Source organism: Herpailurus yagouaroundi, unplaced genomic scaffold, assembly GCF_014898765.1.
Source record: "Herpailurus yagouaroundi ecotype Mexico unplaced genomic scaffold, PumYag 67793, whole genome shotgun sequence".
In the NCBI taxonomy this organism is placed as follows: Eukaryota; Metazoa; Chordata; class Mammalia; order Carnivora; family Felidae; genus Herpailurus; species Herpailurus yagouaroundi.
The window spans coordinates 21,087,048-21,105,125 of record NW_024420586.1 but is presented as its reverse complement, the minus strand read 5'-3'; the positions used below and the strand labels follow the sequence as shown (position 1 = coordinate 21,105,125).

The 18,078-nt window shown below is 43.5% G+C and overlaps 1 protein-coding gene across 2 annotated transcripts in view; it reads right to left on the bottom strand.

Annotated features, from left to right (window-relative positions):
* Window positions 1-18,078, bottom strand: part of MAOA (monoamine oxidase A) — a 71,633-nt gene that overhangs the window by 28,822 nt on the left and 24,733 nt on the right. For both annotated transcript variants that reach the window (XM_040468952.1, XM_040468953.1), the window contains exon 3: window positions 13,105-13,242. In XM_040468952.1, coding sequence (XP_040324886.1) covers window positions 13,105-13,242 — 138 coding nt within the window. The remainder of the gene's footprint in view (window positions 1-13,104; window positions 13,243-18,078) is intronic.

The window sequence follows — 18,078 nt, the reverse complement described above, 5'->3', positions numbered from 1 at the left end:
GAGACCCATTAAACAGGATGGCAGTATTGTGTTGTATTAGTAGCCTCTTGGGTAAGTAAAGCCAATTGACAGAGCATTCGAAAAATGTTTTCCTCTTCCACAAAAGCCATGAACTGAGGAGAAACGGGCAGTTAGAAAAAAAGATGAAGATGTTACACTGTGAGGATGAGTGGCTGTTTTTCCAGAATGGCTTTATTAAGACATAATTCATGTACTCAATACTCCACCCATTGAAAGTGTACAATTCCACGGGCTCTGGCAGATTCACAAAGTCACGTATTCATCACCACACGTGACTTTAGAACATTTTTGTTACCCTAAGAAGAAACCCTTAGTCATTAACAGTCACTCTCCATTCTTTTGCAAAACACCAGCACCTTTTTACATTCCCACCCATAATATATGAGTTCCAACAGCTCTATTTCCTCACCAACCCTTGGTGAATCCTTTTGATTCTAGTCATCCGGGTGGGTGCACAGCGGTATCTCAAGGTAGTTTTGACTTGCGTTCCCCTAATGACGGATAATGGCCAAAGTCAAATTAGGCTTGTTGAGTGGATGGTCATGTTGTTCAGTACATACATCGTCTCCATCTTTGCTGCCATGGCCACTTTGCTATGCGGGCCCACTGAACAAGTGATAACGGAAAGAGAGGGTGTGGTGGTTTTGTAAGGTGTTGACTTGTCCAAGCTGAACTGGATTTCCCAGAATTTTCGTTCCTATATACTTCTGCTAAAGGTAGCTCATAGCTAGACTGTGGCACAGGGGCAGGACAATAAATAATCCAATCTTACTCTCCTAACCAGTGTGCCATGTTCCAAACCAACCCAAAGCCATTGGGCAAGGGAGTCCAGTTGATTCTGCCCTTACAGGTCTGCTTCCCTGGGTGCAGAGTAGGGCGGAGAAGGGTGGAGAGTAGATCTGAAGGTACTTACAGGTTGAAAGATAACAAAGACACTGCTATGTTTAATGACACAAAGATGAAAACTAACAAATCACTTCTGTTTGCTCTGAATCCATCCCATTGGCTATACAGACTCTATCAGCTCTCAGGTATATGATTACTATTGGCCAGGCCTTAAGAAGATTTGTCCCCCAATTTTAACCATACCATAGGTCAAAATGTATCAAGAACTTTCTACAACATGATCTTTGGGTTCTTTTTTTTTTTTTAAGTTTATTTATTTTCAGAGAGAAAGAGAGAGAGAGTATGCACGTGCGCACAAGTGAGGGAGGGGCAGAGAGGGAGAGATAGAATTCCAAGCAGGCTCTGCACTGTCAGCATGGACCCCAATGTGGGGCTCAAACTCATGACCCATGAGATTATGACCTGAGTCGAAATCAAGAGCCAGACACGAAACCAACTGAGCCACCTAGGCACCCCATAAGCCATTTCTTTTTAGTCCTTCTTTTCATTAAACTTTACTTAAAAATACTAAAAGAAATGATACTTTCTGTTGCGGTTGCCCATTTCCTTCATTAATATTTATTTTCTCTTATACTTTTCCTTAAAAAATCATTTACTTGCTTGACTATTATTATGCCTGGATCTCATGTCTGATTTCTCTTGGTTTTCACTGCTCCTAGTTAAAGTCTTGCGATTGTTACAAGTGAGATGCATCACAGGTTAAAAACTTTGGGCTGCTTTTGATGAATTTAGCAAGTTCACTATGTCTTTGAAGATATTCGGAAGTCCACATTACATATCTATTAGATCTGTAATATATAAGTGGGTGTATCTGTAATATATAAGTGGGTGTATATGGGCATATATTTATGTGTGTGTACGTGTATAATTTGTTTAATCCCAGCTGGTGCCTGGCAGCTAGAGTTCATGACTCCAGGATCTTGGTCTGGACTCCCCTGCCCTTCCCCTCTGTGCCTTGGTCTCTCCATGTCAGGAAAACTGAATCTGCAGTGCCACTGAGCTGGACCCTCCACCAGGAGCTTAACAGGACGTGCTTTCTAGATGTGGAGGTTGCAGGTATGAGAAAACACTGATCTGAGAGAAACATGGTCCCAAAGATTCCACCTAGCTGCCTAAGTCAGAAACCACTTCTGCTTCCACTGGCAGACTAGGGCTGCCGTGGCACCTCGCCATTTTCTACGTTGTATTAAACTGATTTAGGGGTGCCTGGGTGGCTTGGTCGGTTAAGCGTCCGACTTTGGCTCAGGTCATGATCTCACGGTCCTTGAGTTCGAGCCCCGTATCGGGCTCTGTGCTGACAGCTCAGAGCCTGGAGCCTGTTTCAGAATCTGTGTCTCCCTCTCTCTCTGCCCCTGCCCTGTTCATGCTCTGTCTTTCTCTGTCTCAAAAATAAATAAACGTTAAAAAAAAAAATTAAAAAATAAACTGATTTACGTAAGAACTTTCCCAACGAGTTTCAACACACCTCAGAAAGACTGCGCCTCACACATGTTTATATCTCTTACACTCCCTTGTACATTCCAACATTCTGAGAAAAGCTCGTTAAAGGGAGGACTAAAAGGGAGAAATACAATTCTTGCATTTACAACCCATCTCTGATCACATCTAGCTCTACCAGGCTCCAGAAAGGGTCCAGCCTCTTTCTACCCAAATGGCTTCCTCCTTTCCCACCTAAGACAAGATCTTCTTTTTTTTTTTTTAATTTTTAAAAGATTTGATTTTTAAGTAATCTCTACACCCAACGTGGGGCTTAAACTCACAACCTCGAGATCAAGAGTCCCTTCTCCACCATCTGAGCCATGCGGGCGCCCCCTCTCTTCAGACAAAATCTTCTAATGAATGCCAATTTAGTGCTGATTTTTAATGATCAATGCCATGTACATACCTTTTCTAAAATAGCCATAATCAATATTACCATCAAATTTACTAGAACTCCCTATGTGTAAGGTGTTGAAGGGAAGAGAAAAAGATGGAAATCTCTCAAACCATTTCCTATGTGAGCATTTCTCATGCTCTTTATGGGTGCTGTATGAAAATGGGTTCCATGGTCATGGATCTGGGAAACTCTGGCTTAGAGTTAAATAGCTTTTTTATGTTTAATTTTTTTTTTTCTGCCAGTCCTCATAGGACCCCTCACTTGCTAACGGACATCTCGGCACTCAAAGACAAGGCTAGGACACGGAACGTTACCAAAATGTATCTGACCAAGAAACACCCTCTTTTGCAAAGCACTTTTGGCATTCTTTCTTCCTATTCTGGCTGGCACTGGCAGGGGCCTGAGGGAACATGGGAGAACATGGGCTAGAAAGAAGAGCTCTGAAAAACAGAGGATTTATTTTCCAAATGATACTAATGGGAAGATAGTCTCATGTGTGCGTTTCCTGAACAAGAGCGTGCGGCCGTCATCCCACAACAACGAGTCAAACGGGAGAAATAAAATGAAATCACTTGTTGGTCTAGTTAAATTGCAAGTGCTCTGTTGTTGAATCTCGAGCCTGGGACTCGACCCCACGGAACAGGGCAGTACAAAGAGAAAGTACCTCGGAGCAGGTCGAGAGGGTCAAGGGCAAAGCAGAGCTTCCTGCCAGACTGGGGGTTAACTGAGTGCATTCATCTTGTGTATCCCAGTGACATGGGAAGGAGAGGGGACCACAAGCCTTTAGATTCTTAGCACAATCTCCCCCACATTTGAACATCCGAAAAGGATTTCTAAAAAAACCTACAAATTGGGGGCGCCTGGATGGCTCAGTCGGTTGAGTGTCTAACTTTGGCCAGGGCACGATCTCACAGTTTGTGAGTTCGAGCCCCACATCTGGCTTGCTGCTGACAGCGCAGAGCCTGCTTCAGATTCGGTGTCTCCTCCTCTCTCTGCCCCTCCCCCGTTCACAGTCTCTCAAAAATAAACAAACAATTTTTTTAACATTAAAAAAAATAAAAGCTAAACAAATAAAAATCTACAAATTGGGGAAAGTCACAGACACTCAGGATTTCTTTGGGCCAAAGAAGTATGTAGATTAGCGACTGTGCCCACATCTGTGCCCCAGGGTCAACTTTTGTGACTACTTGCTGGGTAGCAAGTGTGGGCAGAATGGTGATTTCTTCCCATCAGCTGTGAAGCCTGAGATTTTTTGTAGAGACATTCACCTACTGGGTATGGCTGTGGAAACTAGGCCACCGGGTACTTAGTAGGCAAGCACAGAGAATTAAATCTCGGCCTGAGGTTCCCTGTGTAGGAAGTGCTGTAGGAAGGAAAGGAAATGGACTAGTAGATCAGGAATCAGTCTCTCTGTTTGAAAAACATGACATGTGAAAAGTCCTTTAAATGGAAAGGACTCAGTTCCACAGCTTTTGGGATCAGAGTGTTTATTACATTTAACAATACTCAACACTGGGGTGCCTGCGTGGCTCAGTCGGCTACGCATCCAGCTCTTGATTTCGGCTCAGGTCATGATCTCAAGGTTGAGAGATCGAGCCCTGAGTGTGGCTCTGCACGGGGTGTGGAGCCTGCTTCGGATTCTCTCTCTCTCTCTCTCTCTCTCTCTCTCTCTCTCCCTCCCTCCCTTTACAAAAAGCAAACAATAAAATGAAGTGCCATGAAAACAGTACTGGGCTGCTCAAATAGAAGTATCCACATTATTATCATTATTTGTCTCTTCAGTTTCAAGTTCTGTGTTCGCTTAGGTTAGTTATCAACTAGGCTTCTGCCTGCCTGTTTCTCTCTCACTCACTTCTGTAGGACCTTGAACGAAATACTTGCATTCTTACAACTTTCTCTTACCTCTTAAGAAAAACTGTCACTTACTAAAACTCTGCAGTCCACCCAGTTTTCAAAAGGTATTCATTCAATGACCTTGACACAGAAGCAAAAAAGCTTAGGGTGCCTGGGTAGCTCAGTCGGTTAAGGGTCCGACTTTGGCTCAGGCCATGATCTCTGGCTCTGCGAGTTCGAGCCCCGCGTCGGGCTCTGTGCTGACAGCTCAAAGCCTGGAGCCTGCTTCCGATTCTGTGCCTTCCTCTTTCTCTGCCCCCTCCCCGGCTCACACTCTGTCTCTCTTTCTCTCAAAACTAAACAAACATTAAAAAAATAATAATAATTAATTAATTAAGGGAAAAACAAAAGAAAAAGCTTAGAGTCCACATCTGAAACAGAGGGCTATATAACAGCACCGATCCTATTAAATGGCAGGACAGGGCAATGAGAACAAAAAGTTTCTGGCTGGGTCAGTGTATCCATGTGACAACGGAACTTCCCTTCTTCAGGAAGTACCCAGAATGGACCAGGTATGGGATTTATAGGCCGTTAAAGGGTGTGTCCGGTTTCAACTGTTAGAGAAGGCTACTGTACAAAAGTTTGAAACCTCAGGACGGATGATTAAGTCTTTTGGCTGGGACAGCAGACTTGTGCTCTGGGGTAAGGTAGGGACTACAGAGGGGGAAATAGGGAAGAGGTAGAAAGCAAGAAGGGGGGAGGAAAAAGGAGATGTTTTTTGACCTCGCACTGGCAACCACATTCTAACTTGAAAGCTCAAAACCTCCAAGAGTTGAGTTATCAAGGAGACAAGAGCAATTTCTCTCGAGGAAGCTGCTTATGCGAGGTTTCATTCCATTCACAAGGTTCTTTTTTTTTTTCTAATTTTTTAATGTTTATTCATTATTTTTGAGACACAGTGTGAGCGAGGGAAGGGCAGAGAGAGAGGGAGACACAGAATCCGAAGTAGGCTCCAGGCTCTGAGCTGTCAGCACAGAGCCCGACACAAGACTCGAACCCACGGACTGCGAGGTCAGGACCTGAGCTGAACTCAGATGCTTAGCTGACTGAGCCACCCAGGCACCCCTCCACTCACAAGGTGCTTTCTGCCATTACCCACAATGCCCAAGCCTCACTCGATGGGGGTGACTGCAAAGTTCCACAGCCTTAGAGAAATCCTTTGTGTCTGACCCAATCCTCTTTCTGTGCTGTCACTGAAAGCCAGCTCACTGAGTCACAGAGGGCAACTCTGGGCTACTTCTCAATGAATGGTTGGAAAAGGATTGCTGTCATGAATCGCCCTCTATTAAAAATGAATAGCAAAAAGATGAAAAACGTTTGGTACAGATGATGGGTGTACAAACATGTGAATTTACCTGATGTTGGAGAACTGTACATCTAATGGTTAAGAAGACAATTTTTATGTTATGTGTATGTTACCATGATTTTTTCAAGAAAGAAAAAAAAAAGAGGGGGTGGGGGAAAATAACGAAAAAAAGGGGAAAAAATGGAAGGAAAAAGATCTAGTCATTAACCTGACTTTGCTATGTATTGGGCTGTCGCTTCAACCGAGTGGAAGGTTCGCTCTCCACAAACTACATCTGAGATTTATCCCTGAAAGTTTCTAGGAAAAAGAAAAGAGGCTTTGAGAGAAAATGGCTAATGCTGACCTAGCTTTCTAAACACTACAAGGCTTTAAGAGTGATTTCTGTCATTATGCTTTCCTTTAAACAAAAGAAATAAATGAAGTCTTTTAAACATGGAGGAGGAGGGGTGCCTGGGAGGCTCAGTCGGTTAAGAGATCAGCTCAGGTCACGATCTCCCGGTTTGTGGGTTTGAGCCCCACATCAAGGCTCCTCCTTCTCTCTCTGCCCCTCTTCTACGTATGCTTTCTCTCTCTTGAAAATAAATAAATAAATCTTTTTTTAAAAATGGAGGGGGGAAATGAATGGAAGTTACTAAAACCTGTTTTTTTTTTTTACAAGCTATGTCCATATATCTTTGTACTAAATACTTGATAGACCAATGTGAGACTATATGAACATTTTTAGTCTCTCTGCTTTTAAAAAACCTACGTATAACTGGAATTTAGAGAAGAAAACAAGTAATCCCTCTTGTATTACTTCATTTCTATGATCAAACAGAATTTCTATCATGAGCACATGCCCATTACCATTTTCCTGTTCATACCTAATTGGTTTGGTTTTTTTTTTTTCATCTCTACCCTGACTTCTACAGCTTACAAATTATTTTAAATCCTCTCTCTTTTTTCTCTTTAAACCAAGCAGGACATAATGGCATAAAATAAAATACTCTGATCTGGGTCATACTTTGACGAGTAAGTTCACATCAATCAATTAACAAAAAGAATATACAGCCAACTATTCCAAACCGTGCTGTAGACTTAGTATTTTAACATAATAAGGGGACTCATCTGCTGAGCCCGCTGAGCCTAACTGGGGTGGTCTGGGGGGTTGGTCAGGAGTCAAACGCTCACTGAAGGCCAGAGGCACCCCAGATCTATGGCTCAGGGTCCACGAGAAGAGAAGAAGCCACCTGGTGAAAGGGACCACATACGGCTCCCAGGCACCCCACAGGACCTTGCCCGCATCCAGAGGAGCCCCTACTGTCTGAGTGGCATGTTAGGACTTCAGAGCTTATCAGGGTAAGGTGATTTTTATCATACCTTAGAACGGGTTATTAAAAGGGATTTCTAGGGGCACCTGGGTGGCTCAGTCGGTTGAACGTCCAACTCTTGATTTAGACTCAGGTCATGATCCCAGGGTCATGGAATCAAGCCCCGCTTTGGGCTCCATGCTCAGCATGGAGCCTGCTTAAGATTCTCTCTCTTTCTCAATCTGCCCCCTCACCCACTTATGCTCTCTCCCTCTAAAGTAAATAAAATGGGAGCCCCTGGGTGGCTCAGTAGATTAAGTGTCCAACTTTAGCTCAGGTCATGATCTCGAGGTTCAAGGATTCAAGACTCACGTTGGGCTCTGTGCTGACAGCTCAGAGCCTGGAGCCTGCTTCGGATTCCGTGTCTCCCTTTCTATCTGCTCCTCCCCTATTCGTGTTCTCTCTCCTTCTCTCTCAAAAATAAATAAACATTAAAAAAATTTGTATAAATAAAAAATAAAATAAAATAAAATAAAATAAAAAATTTTAAGGGATTTACAAGTTGACTTTCTGCCCGTGGAATAAGGAACTTTGTGATGTAACCCCCAGAACCCTGAGCTCAAGAGCCAGAAAGCCTTACTTTGGTGTCTAAATTTTCTGCGCCTCAGTTTTTTCATCTGTGAGATGGGGGGAAATGCTTATTAAGCCATAGGATCACGAGGTAACTCAAACGAGGTGACACAGGTATAGGAACCTTACAGATGGAAGGCAATACCAATGCATGGAGTGAGGCGGCCGGGATTCAGGGGATTAAAAGAAAGGAAACAAAGACACAACAAGCAATATCCCTAGAAGAGCCTAATGCCCTTGGCTTCCTGCCTTCCTACAGAGCGGCGTTGAAAGTCAAAGTATAACTTTCTTTGAACACAAAACATACGCCTCTCGTGATTTGGTATAGAAAACGGTGTTAAAAGCAGCTTAAAAATATATGTCCCTGATCCAAAGGAAACACTATTATAAGCAAGGGGTCAGAACGCAGTTATTTCTGGCAGGCATTAAGACACCCTAACAAAAATAAATAAGTAAGTAAGTAAATAAATAAATAAATAAATAAATAGATCCCCTGCTTTCAACACGGCCTACTGGCTAAAATAAAGTCCACCTCTAAGCAACAACAACAAAAAGTTGACTTAGTATTCCAGAACACACATATGTGGCAAGCCTTTGATTGCAGTTATTGGCCTAGAAACCTTCAAGTACATGGCTGTGGGAAGAAAAGAACCAGTACTAGGAAAACCTGCTTGGGGAGCTGTTACTATCAGGAAAGCCTAGGTTGTTTTAAATAAATATCACACCATTCTCTAAGAAGAAATGGATGGCATATATTTATTGTCTCGATTTTTTTTAAGTTTATTTATTTTGAGAGAGATTGAGAGAGAGAGAATGAGCAGAGGAGCGGCAGCATAGAGCCCAATGGGCTCGAACCCATGAACCAGGAGATCGTAACCTGGGCTGAAACCAAGAGTCAGACACTCAACCGACACTTAGGCGCCCCTAATAGTCTTGACTTTTATTTAGGGTGTGAAAGCAGGGAGAAAGCGGGAATGCATAAATATGTCAACTTCTCCTTCAGAGCAGCACCTGCAAAATGCAGTGTTCTCCCTCTCTCCACCCTACCTGTATTATTAAGACCTGGAAGAACCCAGGGCGCCTGGGTGGCTCAGTCGGTTAAGTGACCAACTTCGGCTCAGATCATGATCTCACAGTTCGTGAGCTGGAGCCCCGTGTGGGGCTCTGTGCTGACAGCTCAGAGCCTGGAGCCTGATTCAGATTCTGTGTCTCCCTCTCTCTCTGCCCCCTCCCCTGCTCACCCTCTGTCTCTGTCTCTCAAAAATGAGTAAATGTAAAAAAAAAAATTTAAAAAAGACCAGAAGAACCCATTAAAAGAAGGAAAAAAAAAAAAAAGGAAATCAAGCATTTCTGCTTTCCTCTCCAAGACCTGGCACTGTAAAACTTAACAAAAAGCCTCCACAATTCAACGAAACTTACTCATCAAATAACCCGTAATGATAGTGCATCTAATTCACTAATGCAAGTAATGGGTCAATTAATCCAAGAAGCATTCAAGTCCACCTGCTTCCCTTACACCATCCAAAGGAAAAGAATAGATGTTTTAAACACATTTAGCTGGTGCTACTTCAAATCCGCCTTTTAGGTTAAAAACAACATGGTTAATTTAATTTCACAAAGCAGATATAAACTCCTAAATAAAGCCATTATCAAATTCACAACATTCATAAAACCTGTCCAAGAACCTATTCTATAAGAATCAGGATCGACTAGGGAGCCTGGTTGGCTCAGTCAGTAGAGCATGCGCATCGTGATCTCAGGGCGGTGAGTTCCAGTCTGACACTGGGTGTAGAGATTACTAAAATAAATAAACTTAAAAAAAAAAAAAGAATCAGGATCTACTAAACCAGAATTACAATAGGTATTCTAGGGACGCTGGGGTGGCTCAGCCAGTTAAGCATCCGACTTCAGTTCAAGTCACGATCTCACAGATTGTGAGTTCGAGCCCTGCGTCAGACTCTGCACCCACAGCTCAGAGCCTGGATCCTGCTTCATATTCTATGTCTCCCGCTCTCTCTGTCCCATCCTTGCTCTCACTCTGTCTCTCTCTCAAAAATAAACATTGGGGTGCCTGGGTGGCTCAGTCAGTTGAAGTCATCCGACTTCAGCTCAGGTCATGATCTCGCAGTTTGTGGGTTTGAGCCCCGCGTCGGGCTCTGTGCTGATAGCTCAGAGCCTGGAGCCTGCTTCAGATTCTGTGTCTCTGTCTCTCTCTCCCCTCCCCCACTCGTGCTCTGTCTCTATCAAAAATAAATAAAATGTAAAAAAAAAAAAAGTCATAAATAAATAAATAAATAAATAATAAATATACAAACATAAAAAGATTAAAAAATAAAGATAAAAAAATAAAATAAAAAAAGAACAGGTATTCTATTCACAAGGTCCACGAAGGATACAGGCAGAAATGTGAGCTAATGGTAAGTTCCATGAAAGCAGGAGCTTTGATCATGTGTCTACCACTGTATTTCCAGCCTGGAACAATACCTTGTACAGAGGAGACTATCCAGTAACTGGTCATTGAACTGATGAATTTAGCATAATGATTTGAACCTTCTATGAATGAAGTAGACAGACATAGTCTCCTAGGAAGGGACAGGGTGCAAAACACCACTAAACGTCTATCTCCACTGCTCAGCTCAGAGGCTCAGGCTTAGAGTCTCAATTTGCCCTGTAAACACAATCTAGCAAGGGTCAAGAACCATTCTTTGGTGAATACTAACAATCGTTCTAGAGGGGCACCTGGTGGAGGCCCAGTCAGTAGAGTATGAGACTCTTGATCTCGGGGTTTCGAGTTCGAGCCCCACGCTGGGTGTAGAGATCACTTAAAAACAAAAATCTTAAACAAAAAATCATCCCAGAATACATTGAAACTGGATCCACTACAGTCTGCTGTCAGAAGAAACAACCGAGGCAGTCTTTAAGGCTGCGCGCTGGGAAAATTTAAAAGCTGAAGCAATCTGGACCATAAGGAATATGGCTTGGTTTAACCAGGCACTGGCAATCTTCTGGATTCACCTGCTTCATTTCGGTGGTATTCACTGAAAAGAATGCACTGTGGTAGATTACAGAGGCTGGGGTTGTCTCGAGAGCCAATTCAGAGTGTCACAAAGACAATTTGCACTATTAACCTGGTGCACTACGGTGATGGGGACAAGTCCATTCGCCTCGCCCCCACCCCCCACCCCACCAAAGTGGACACAGCAGTAAGCGTTGAGATATTTTTAAATAAGTGGAATGATTTTTTGCTATACGGTTTGCTAACAATCTTCCATGGAATATAGTCTTCCTGCCTTTCCCTAATCTGGCCACCTCACTTTACAGGGACTCCTTCAGCTCAAATAACTTAACCTCTAACTGACCCACTATTATCTTTAGCTGAACACTGCGGTCTACCTTGGGTGAAAATATGTGTGCTTTGGCAGATTAAAGTACGTGAGAGGATGGTTTAATGGTATTTCCGTGCTCCATCTTTTCTTTAGATGGGATTGTGTCTTAAAAGAAAAGAATGGTGCTCAGCACCTTAAATGTGTGCTTCTTTGGAAGCGAGTCCTAAAATGCATGAATGGTATGAGCTCGGGGGGTTAAACAGACCATTACTCGTTTCATAGTCTTGTCGAGCTGCTTTATCTCTCTGAACCTCAGTTTTCCCCTCTGTAAAACGGAGATAATCGTGCCTGCCTAACGAGGTGTATGTAATGATTTACGGAGATCATGCATAAAAAAATCACTTAGTTGTTTACTGTGAGACTTCAGGGAAAATAAAAAATCTCTCAGCACCTGAATGTGAGAGAGGAAGAGATCATAAGCATGAGTCTGCTCAGATTCCAGGACAATCATCAGACTCACTTGCTTCCTACTTGGACTGAAGAGTGAATTTATGGGACTGTTTCTTTAGTACTCCATGCAAAGGATTTGGTCTCTCTCCCTACATTAAATATGCTAACACATGTAAAAGTGCTCAATAAAAGTTACTATCATTCTCACCGTTGTCATTATTTGCTAATCCAGGGAAGCACCCTGCCGTGTAGACAGAGAAAGTGATCAGGAAGCCTACCGAAGCTAGCGTTGTATAGTTTTTTATACTTTCTTCATTCCCCCCTTGACTTCTGAACCCAGTTTCTTCAAGGCTGCTGGGTTTTTTTTTTGTTTTTTCACATGTGCAACTGCCAGACCCTTCCCCCAAACAACCCAAACCATCCCAAACCATATCAGAATGTCTTAAGATCCCCTGATGGCACATCAGTGTGCACATATCACAAGTACCCTTGACTCCAAGCTCTGAAAACCCCCCGAAGGCTCCAGACCCATGTGACTGAGTGGGGTAGAGCCGCTCAGAGAGTGACGTGATCACCGGTGTGGGAATCCTGCCATTAGAACGAGTGCATGACCCCTGCCCTCGAGACGCTAGTTCTGGGAAGCCGGCTGCGAAGGCAGATCGGACAGCCTGACCTCTCAAGGCACATTTTCAACACTCCAGCTGCTCCATGTTTGGCTTCAGTGACAAAGAATAACTCTGGCAACAGCTGGATATCAGCAGAGTGAAACAATCTTGTTTAAACAGTGGGAAACCGCACAGCCCAGCTAGACTTCCCAAGAGTCAAGGCTCAGTACGGAGGAAATTATCAAAGCGTGCAAAGAAACGCCAGGTAACGATGACAATGAATAACCTGCTCAGTCTTAAGAACTGGTCTCGGACTACTGTGTTCCTTGGGGCCTTAGAATTGCCTCATAGGTGCCTCAAGGGCTGCCTGTGGCTCTGTGTGTGTGTGTGTGTGTGTGTGTGTGTGTGTGCGCGCGCGCAAGCGCGCACACATCCGTAGGCACATCCATGTGTCTACCACAGGTAGCTTCTGTCCCCGCCCCCTTGCTCCCCATAGACACTGAAGAAGCAAAGAAGCTGAAAGCCTCATACCCTTACTCCAGTTGGACTGGGGGTAAGGGTGCAGCCTTTAAGGGCCACAGTGTGTGATGTGCAGAGGGGGCAAACTGAGGCATGACCCCTTACAGGGATTCCCAGGGTCCCCAAGGATTTCTTTAAAAAGAAAAAGAAAACGCAGAAGACTACTATAAGGCTGAGAGCCTATTTTTACAATTGCTTTGAGAAAAAAACTAGGAAGAAAACCGAATATTTTCCCAAATACAGTGCTCCCCCACTGGTCACTTGAGTAAAATGTCAGGCTTACCTTTACATATTGAACAAGCCGCTCACATACGTTCACTTTGTAAGTTTCTAGACCCAGCTCCTTAGATAACCGTAAGATTCTATTCTGGGTTGGTCCCACATATGCCCCGCCAACATCTACGTAATTGACGTGTTCATTCTGTACAAAGAGAAAAAGGGGTCAGAAGACTTTAGTTAACACTTGGGGAAAACAAGTTTCTATATCTTAAATTTTTTTTTAATGTTTATTTACTTTTGACACAGAGAGAGACAGAGCATGAATGGGGGAGGGTCAGAGAGAGAGGGAGACCCAGAATCCGAAGCAGGCTCCAGGCTCTGAGCTGTCAGCACAGAGCCCGACGCGGGGCTCAAACCCATGGACCGTGAGATCATGACCTGAGCCAAAGTCGGATGCTTAACCAACTGAGCCACCCAGGCGCCCCAACAAGTTTCTATATCTTAATTAAAAACAAAAAAATTCATTTGTTACACCTTAAATGTGCCTTATTTGTCTCTTATAAAGTGCAGCTGAAAATACCAATTTTTTCTCTGTCACCCAAGAACTTGGCGCAACCCTGTAGGACACTCATCAGGAAACAATCCCATTTGTATAGCTACTGGTGAGGTTGATTCAACAATAACATGTATAGTAGATAAAGAATGCTATAGTACATCCTGCCGATCTAGATCCTTTTCCAAGCATTTAGGTTTTTATGCAGGCTTTTCTTTGGGGTTGTTGCTGGAGGAACCACCTTGAGATTTATTAGGCCCAATTCTCTGATTTCCAACAGATGAAGTTTTAAATCAGAACACATTGATGGGCTCTTGAGCTTATGTTAAAATACTTTCTGGATCATTGTTTTACGCTTATCCTTTTTTGGTGCCTTGTTTTCCTTGTATGATTTCTCATTTTTAGCTATGATTTACTTCTTTTCTTTGGGGTCTATTTCTGCCGGCCAGTGTGGCTGTTTACATAGTCTGCCTGACGTTTAGCATACCATAAAGGTAGTGTAAATTTGGGTGGAAACCATGAACGAGGGCAAGGTTTATTTTTCTCTCCCTTTCTGAATGGTAAGCTTTATCACCCTTCCACGTATGAAGCATTCCAATTGGAGCGTTTCCTATTAAAATTCCCTATCTTCAGCAGGTTTGGAGTTTCATCTACTGTTCCCTGCGTGCCATATGGCCATCACCCTGTAATTTGCAAAGTCTTTCGGGCTCAGTAGGTGAAAGTCAAGTTTTGAGCTCATTTACTTCCTAGGCTTCATGTTTTTACTTTGCTCTGGGGATTCGCTTGTTTATTCAACAAGCAAGTACCTTGCTCTTCTACAAGGTGCCAGGTACTGTTCAAGGAGCTTCTGTTACATCAGTAAACCAAACAAAGATCCCTGCTCTCAAGGAACTTACATTCGATGGGAAGAGACAGAAAATAAACCCAGAACATAACAAGGAAGTCTCTCAGAAGTTGATAAGAGCAACGAAAATCAAAAAGCTAAAGTAGAACACAGGAGACTGAAACCGCAGAGAAGAAAAGGAAAGATTGCAATTCACAATGCACTGGATATGTAGGCCGCCTTGAAGAGGTAACATTTGCATAAAGACTGTAAGTAGATGAAGGAGTTATCCATATGCCAGGACAAGGGCATTCCTGGCAGAAAGAACAGCAAAGACTAAGGCAGAAGGGTGCCTGGTGTGTTCAAGAAACAGGAGACCAGGGGTTCCTGGGTGCCTCAGTTGGTTAAGCAACTTGACTCTTGATTTTTGCTGAAGTCATGATCTCACGGGTCATGAGTTCGAGCCCCACATCGGGTTCCACACCGAATGTGCAGCCTGTTTGGGATTCTCTCTCCCTCTCTTTCTGCCCCTCCCTCCACTTGTGTGCACTCTCTCTTTCTCAAAATAAGTAAGCATTTAAAAAAAAAAACAAGAAATAGGAAGCCAGTATGGCTAGAACAGAGTGAGCAAGGAAAAGAGAATTAGAGATAAGGCTAGAGACGTTATTGGGGGGCAGGTCATGGGAAGCCCCAAAGGCCATTGTAAGGACCGTGGCTTGACCTCTGAATGAGGAGAGCTTCTGGAAGCTTTTTGGCAGAGACACGCCAAGATCTGTCTTAGGTTTGAGAGGCTCATTCTAGCTGCAGCACTAAGACTAGATTATAGGAGGCCAGGGTGAGAGCAGGGAAATCAGTTAGGAAGCCACTGAGGCATCTGGCTTAGAGATGGCGGTGACTGCCCCCAGGAGTTGCCATGGCAGCGGTGCGAAGTGTTGGATTCTGGATGTATTTCGAAGGCAGAGCCAACAGAATGAATGTGAGGCATGAGCATATTGGGTGTGGCTCTGAATTTTTCGGAACTGTCATCCTTTCCATCAAGGCTGCTGGAACGGCGGTCTTGATGGAGAAAGTCAGAAGTTCAGATTGGGTGTGTGAAACGTGAGCTGTCTGTTCAGCATTCAGGAGGCCCGCAAACTTCCGATTTCCGTGTCAAGGCAGCAGAGTGTATTTTATACAACACTTTACTGATTCCAATGGGGAGAGGTAACCAGGGCTTCCATCCTGCCACAAGACCAGAAATGAAGTGTGCCTCTGACTTCTTTAAACTAACCCTGCGGCACCTGGGAGGCTCAGTCAGTTAAATGTCCGACTGTCTCAGTTTTGGCTCAGGTCACAGTCTCACGGTTCATGAGTTCGAACCCCGAGCTGGCCTTTGCACTGAGCGCAGAGCCTGCTTCAGATTCTGTGTCTCCCTCGCTCTCTGCCCCTCTCCCGCTCGTGCTGTCTCTGTCTCTAAATAAATAAATAAATAAATAAATAACTTTTAAAAATAAAATAAATATAAAACAAAACTGGTTAAAGTACTTGCTTTAACCAAGCAAGAAGGAGTCGTGGGAATTTCCAAACATGATGTCTTTAGACGACAGACGCTAAAGCCAATAATCCCAAGTGCAGGATTATGAGGCATATTGCAGAACATTTCCTTTTTTTATCATACAAATTGTTACAACACTATCGACTATACTCCCTATCCTGTACTTTTCTCACGTCTGTGACTTACTTATTTTATAACTGGAAGTTTGTACCTCTTAATCTCCTTTACCTATTCTGTCCACCCCCAGCCACCTCCTTTCTGGCAACCACCAGTTTGTTCTCTGTACATAGTGTGCTTCTGGTTTTGTTGGTCACCCATGCATTCATTTGTTTTCTTTTACAGGATGTTTCTTTACAAAGGTGAAAGATTCTTTTACTTTGAAAGTTTATTCTTATGTACTTTGAGAGAGAGAGAGAGAGCAAGCCGGGGAGGGTCAGAGAGAGACAGAGACAAAGAATCCCAAGCAGGCTGCATGCTGTTAGCGCATGGGGCTAACTCACAAACCATGAGATCATGACCTGAGCCGAAATCAAGAGTCAGATACTTAACTGACTGAGCCACCCAGGCACCCCTGTCCATTGCTTCTATTTAGTGGAGTCCTGGTGGTACCTTCCCTGATGGTACTTTCCCTGATGATATTAAGGCAACAACACAAATTAATTAATTTGGTCCTTAAGAATTACAGAGGAACCACACGAAGGAAAAACTGGGAAGTTCTAAACTGACAGGAGATCTATCTGAACAGTGACCAAGCGACAACACCAAACGTAGTATTTCGGTACTTAAAGATCCAGAGTAACTGTTAGGGCGTCTCCACCCCAAATTATCCTAATTGACTCAGAATTGCTCTTACAGGGGAGCCTGGGTAATGATCTCAGAGTTCGTGAGTTCAAGCCCTGTGTTGGGCTCCGTGCTGAGAGGGGAGCCTGTTTGGGATTCTCTCTCTCTCTCTCTGTCGCTCCCCCACTTGCTCGTGCATGCGTGCTCACTCGCTCTCTCTCTCTCTCTGTCTCTCTCAAAAATAAATAAACTAAAAAAAAAAAGAAAAGAAAAGAATTGGGGTGCCTGGGTAGCTCAGTCGGTTAAGTGCCCGACTCCTAGATTTCGGCTCAGGTCATGATCTCATGGTTCATGAGATTGAACCCCACGCTGGGCTCTGCACTGACAGCGAGGTACCTGGTTGGGATTCTCTCTTTCCCTCTCTGCCTCTCTCTCTCTCTCTCTCTCAAAATAAATGAATAAAATAAAAATTAAAAACTTAACAAAAATAAATAATAAATATTTTAAAAATTGCTCTTAGTAGGAATTCTAACAATATCCAGTTCAGTTTCTTATTAAATACCATTTCTGTTCCTTTTTCTCAAAGCCCTTTATTCTCCTTCTATTCACTTGAAATCTCACAAATGTTAATTCCTACTTTGTAAGCATTTCGAAGCACATTTCAAAGTTCTTTCCTCATATACCTAAAGAGTTACAATTATCATGCTTCACACACAATACTTCCTGTATGGTGCCGACGTATATAAATGATACCGCCTGAAAAATCAGCCTGGGGCAATAACACAGATGGGGACAGGCATGTTGGAATTCTCATTTCCTTTAGATCAAGGAACTTGTTCTTACCTGAAAATCTGCAACATGACTGATGCTCCTATTTAATAACCAAAAGGTTTCAGAGATAAGAAAGGAGGGCTAAGGAATAGCTGAATAACTATCGCCAAACTGAAGGCATAATTTTCTGAAAATGACAGGGGACTTGTATCTAATAAGGTCAGACACGCAGAATATGCAATCCTTCTTTTGCACTACAACACACTGTCTTCAATTAGAACTTGAAGTTGCCAGGGAGCTTGAAGTACATTTCGATTGTATCTCACGGCCCGGGTGGGAAGACAGAGATGTGAGGTGCCAGCAGGACTTGGCCCAGGTTAAGAAGGGATGTCAGGCGGTACAGGGGCCAGAATCTCAGTCTCCTCAATTCCAGACCAATAGCTTCCCGGTGCCCCGGGAAGCGCTCAGAAATTCTCCAGATACGATTAATCGGGATTCATTTAAAGCAAGCAAGCAAACACACCCCACAGAGCAGCACTGCAGTAACATCCCCTGGGGAGCTTGTCGAAATGCAGAT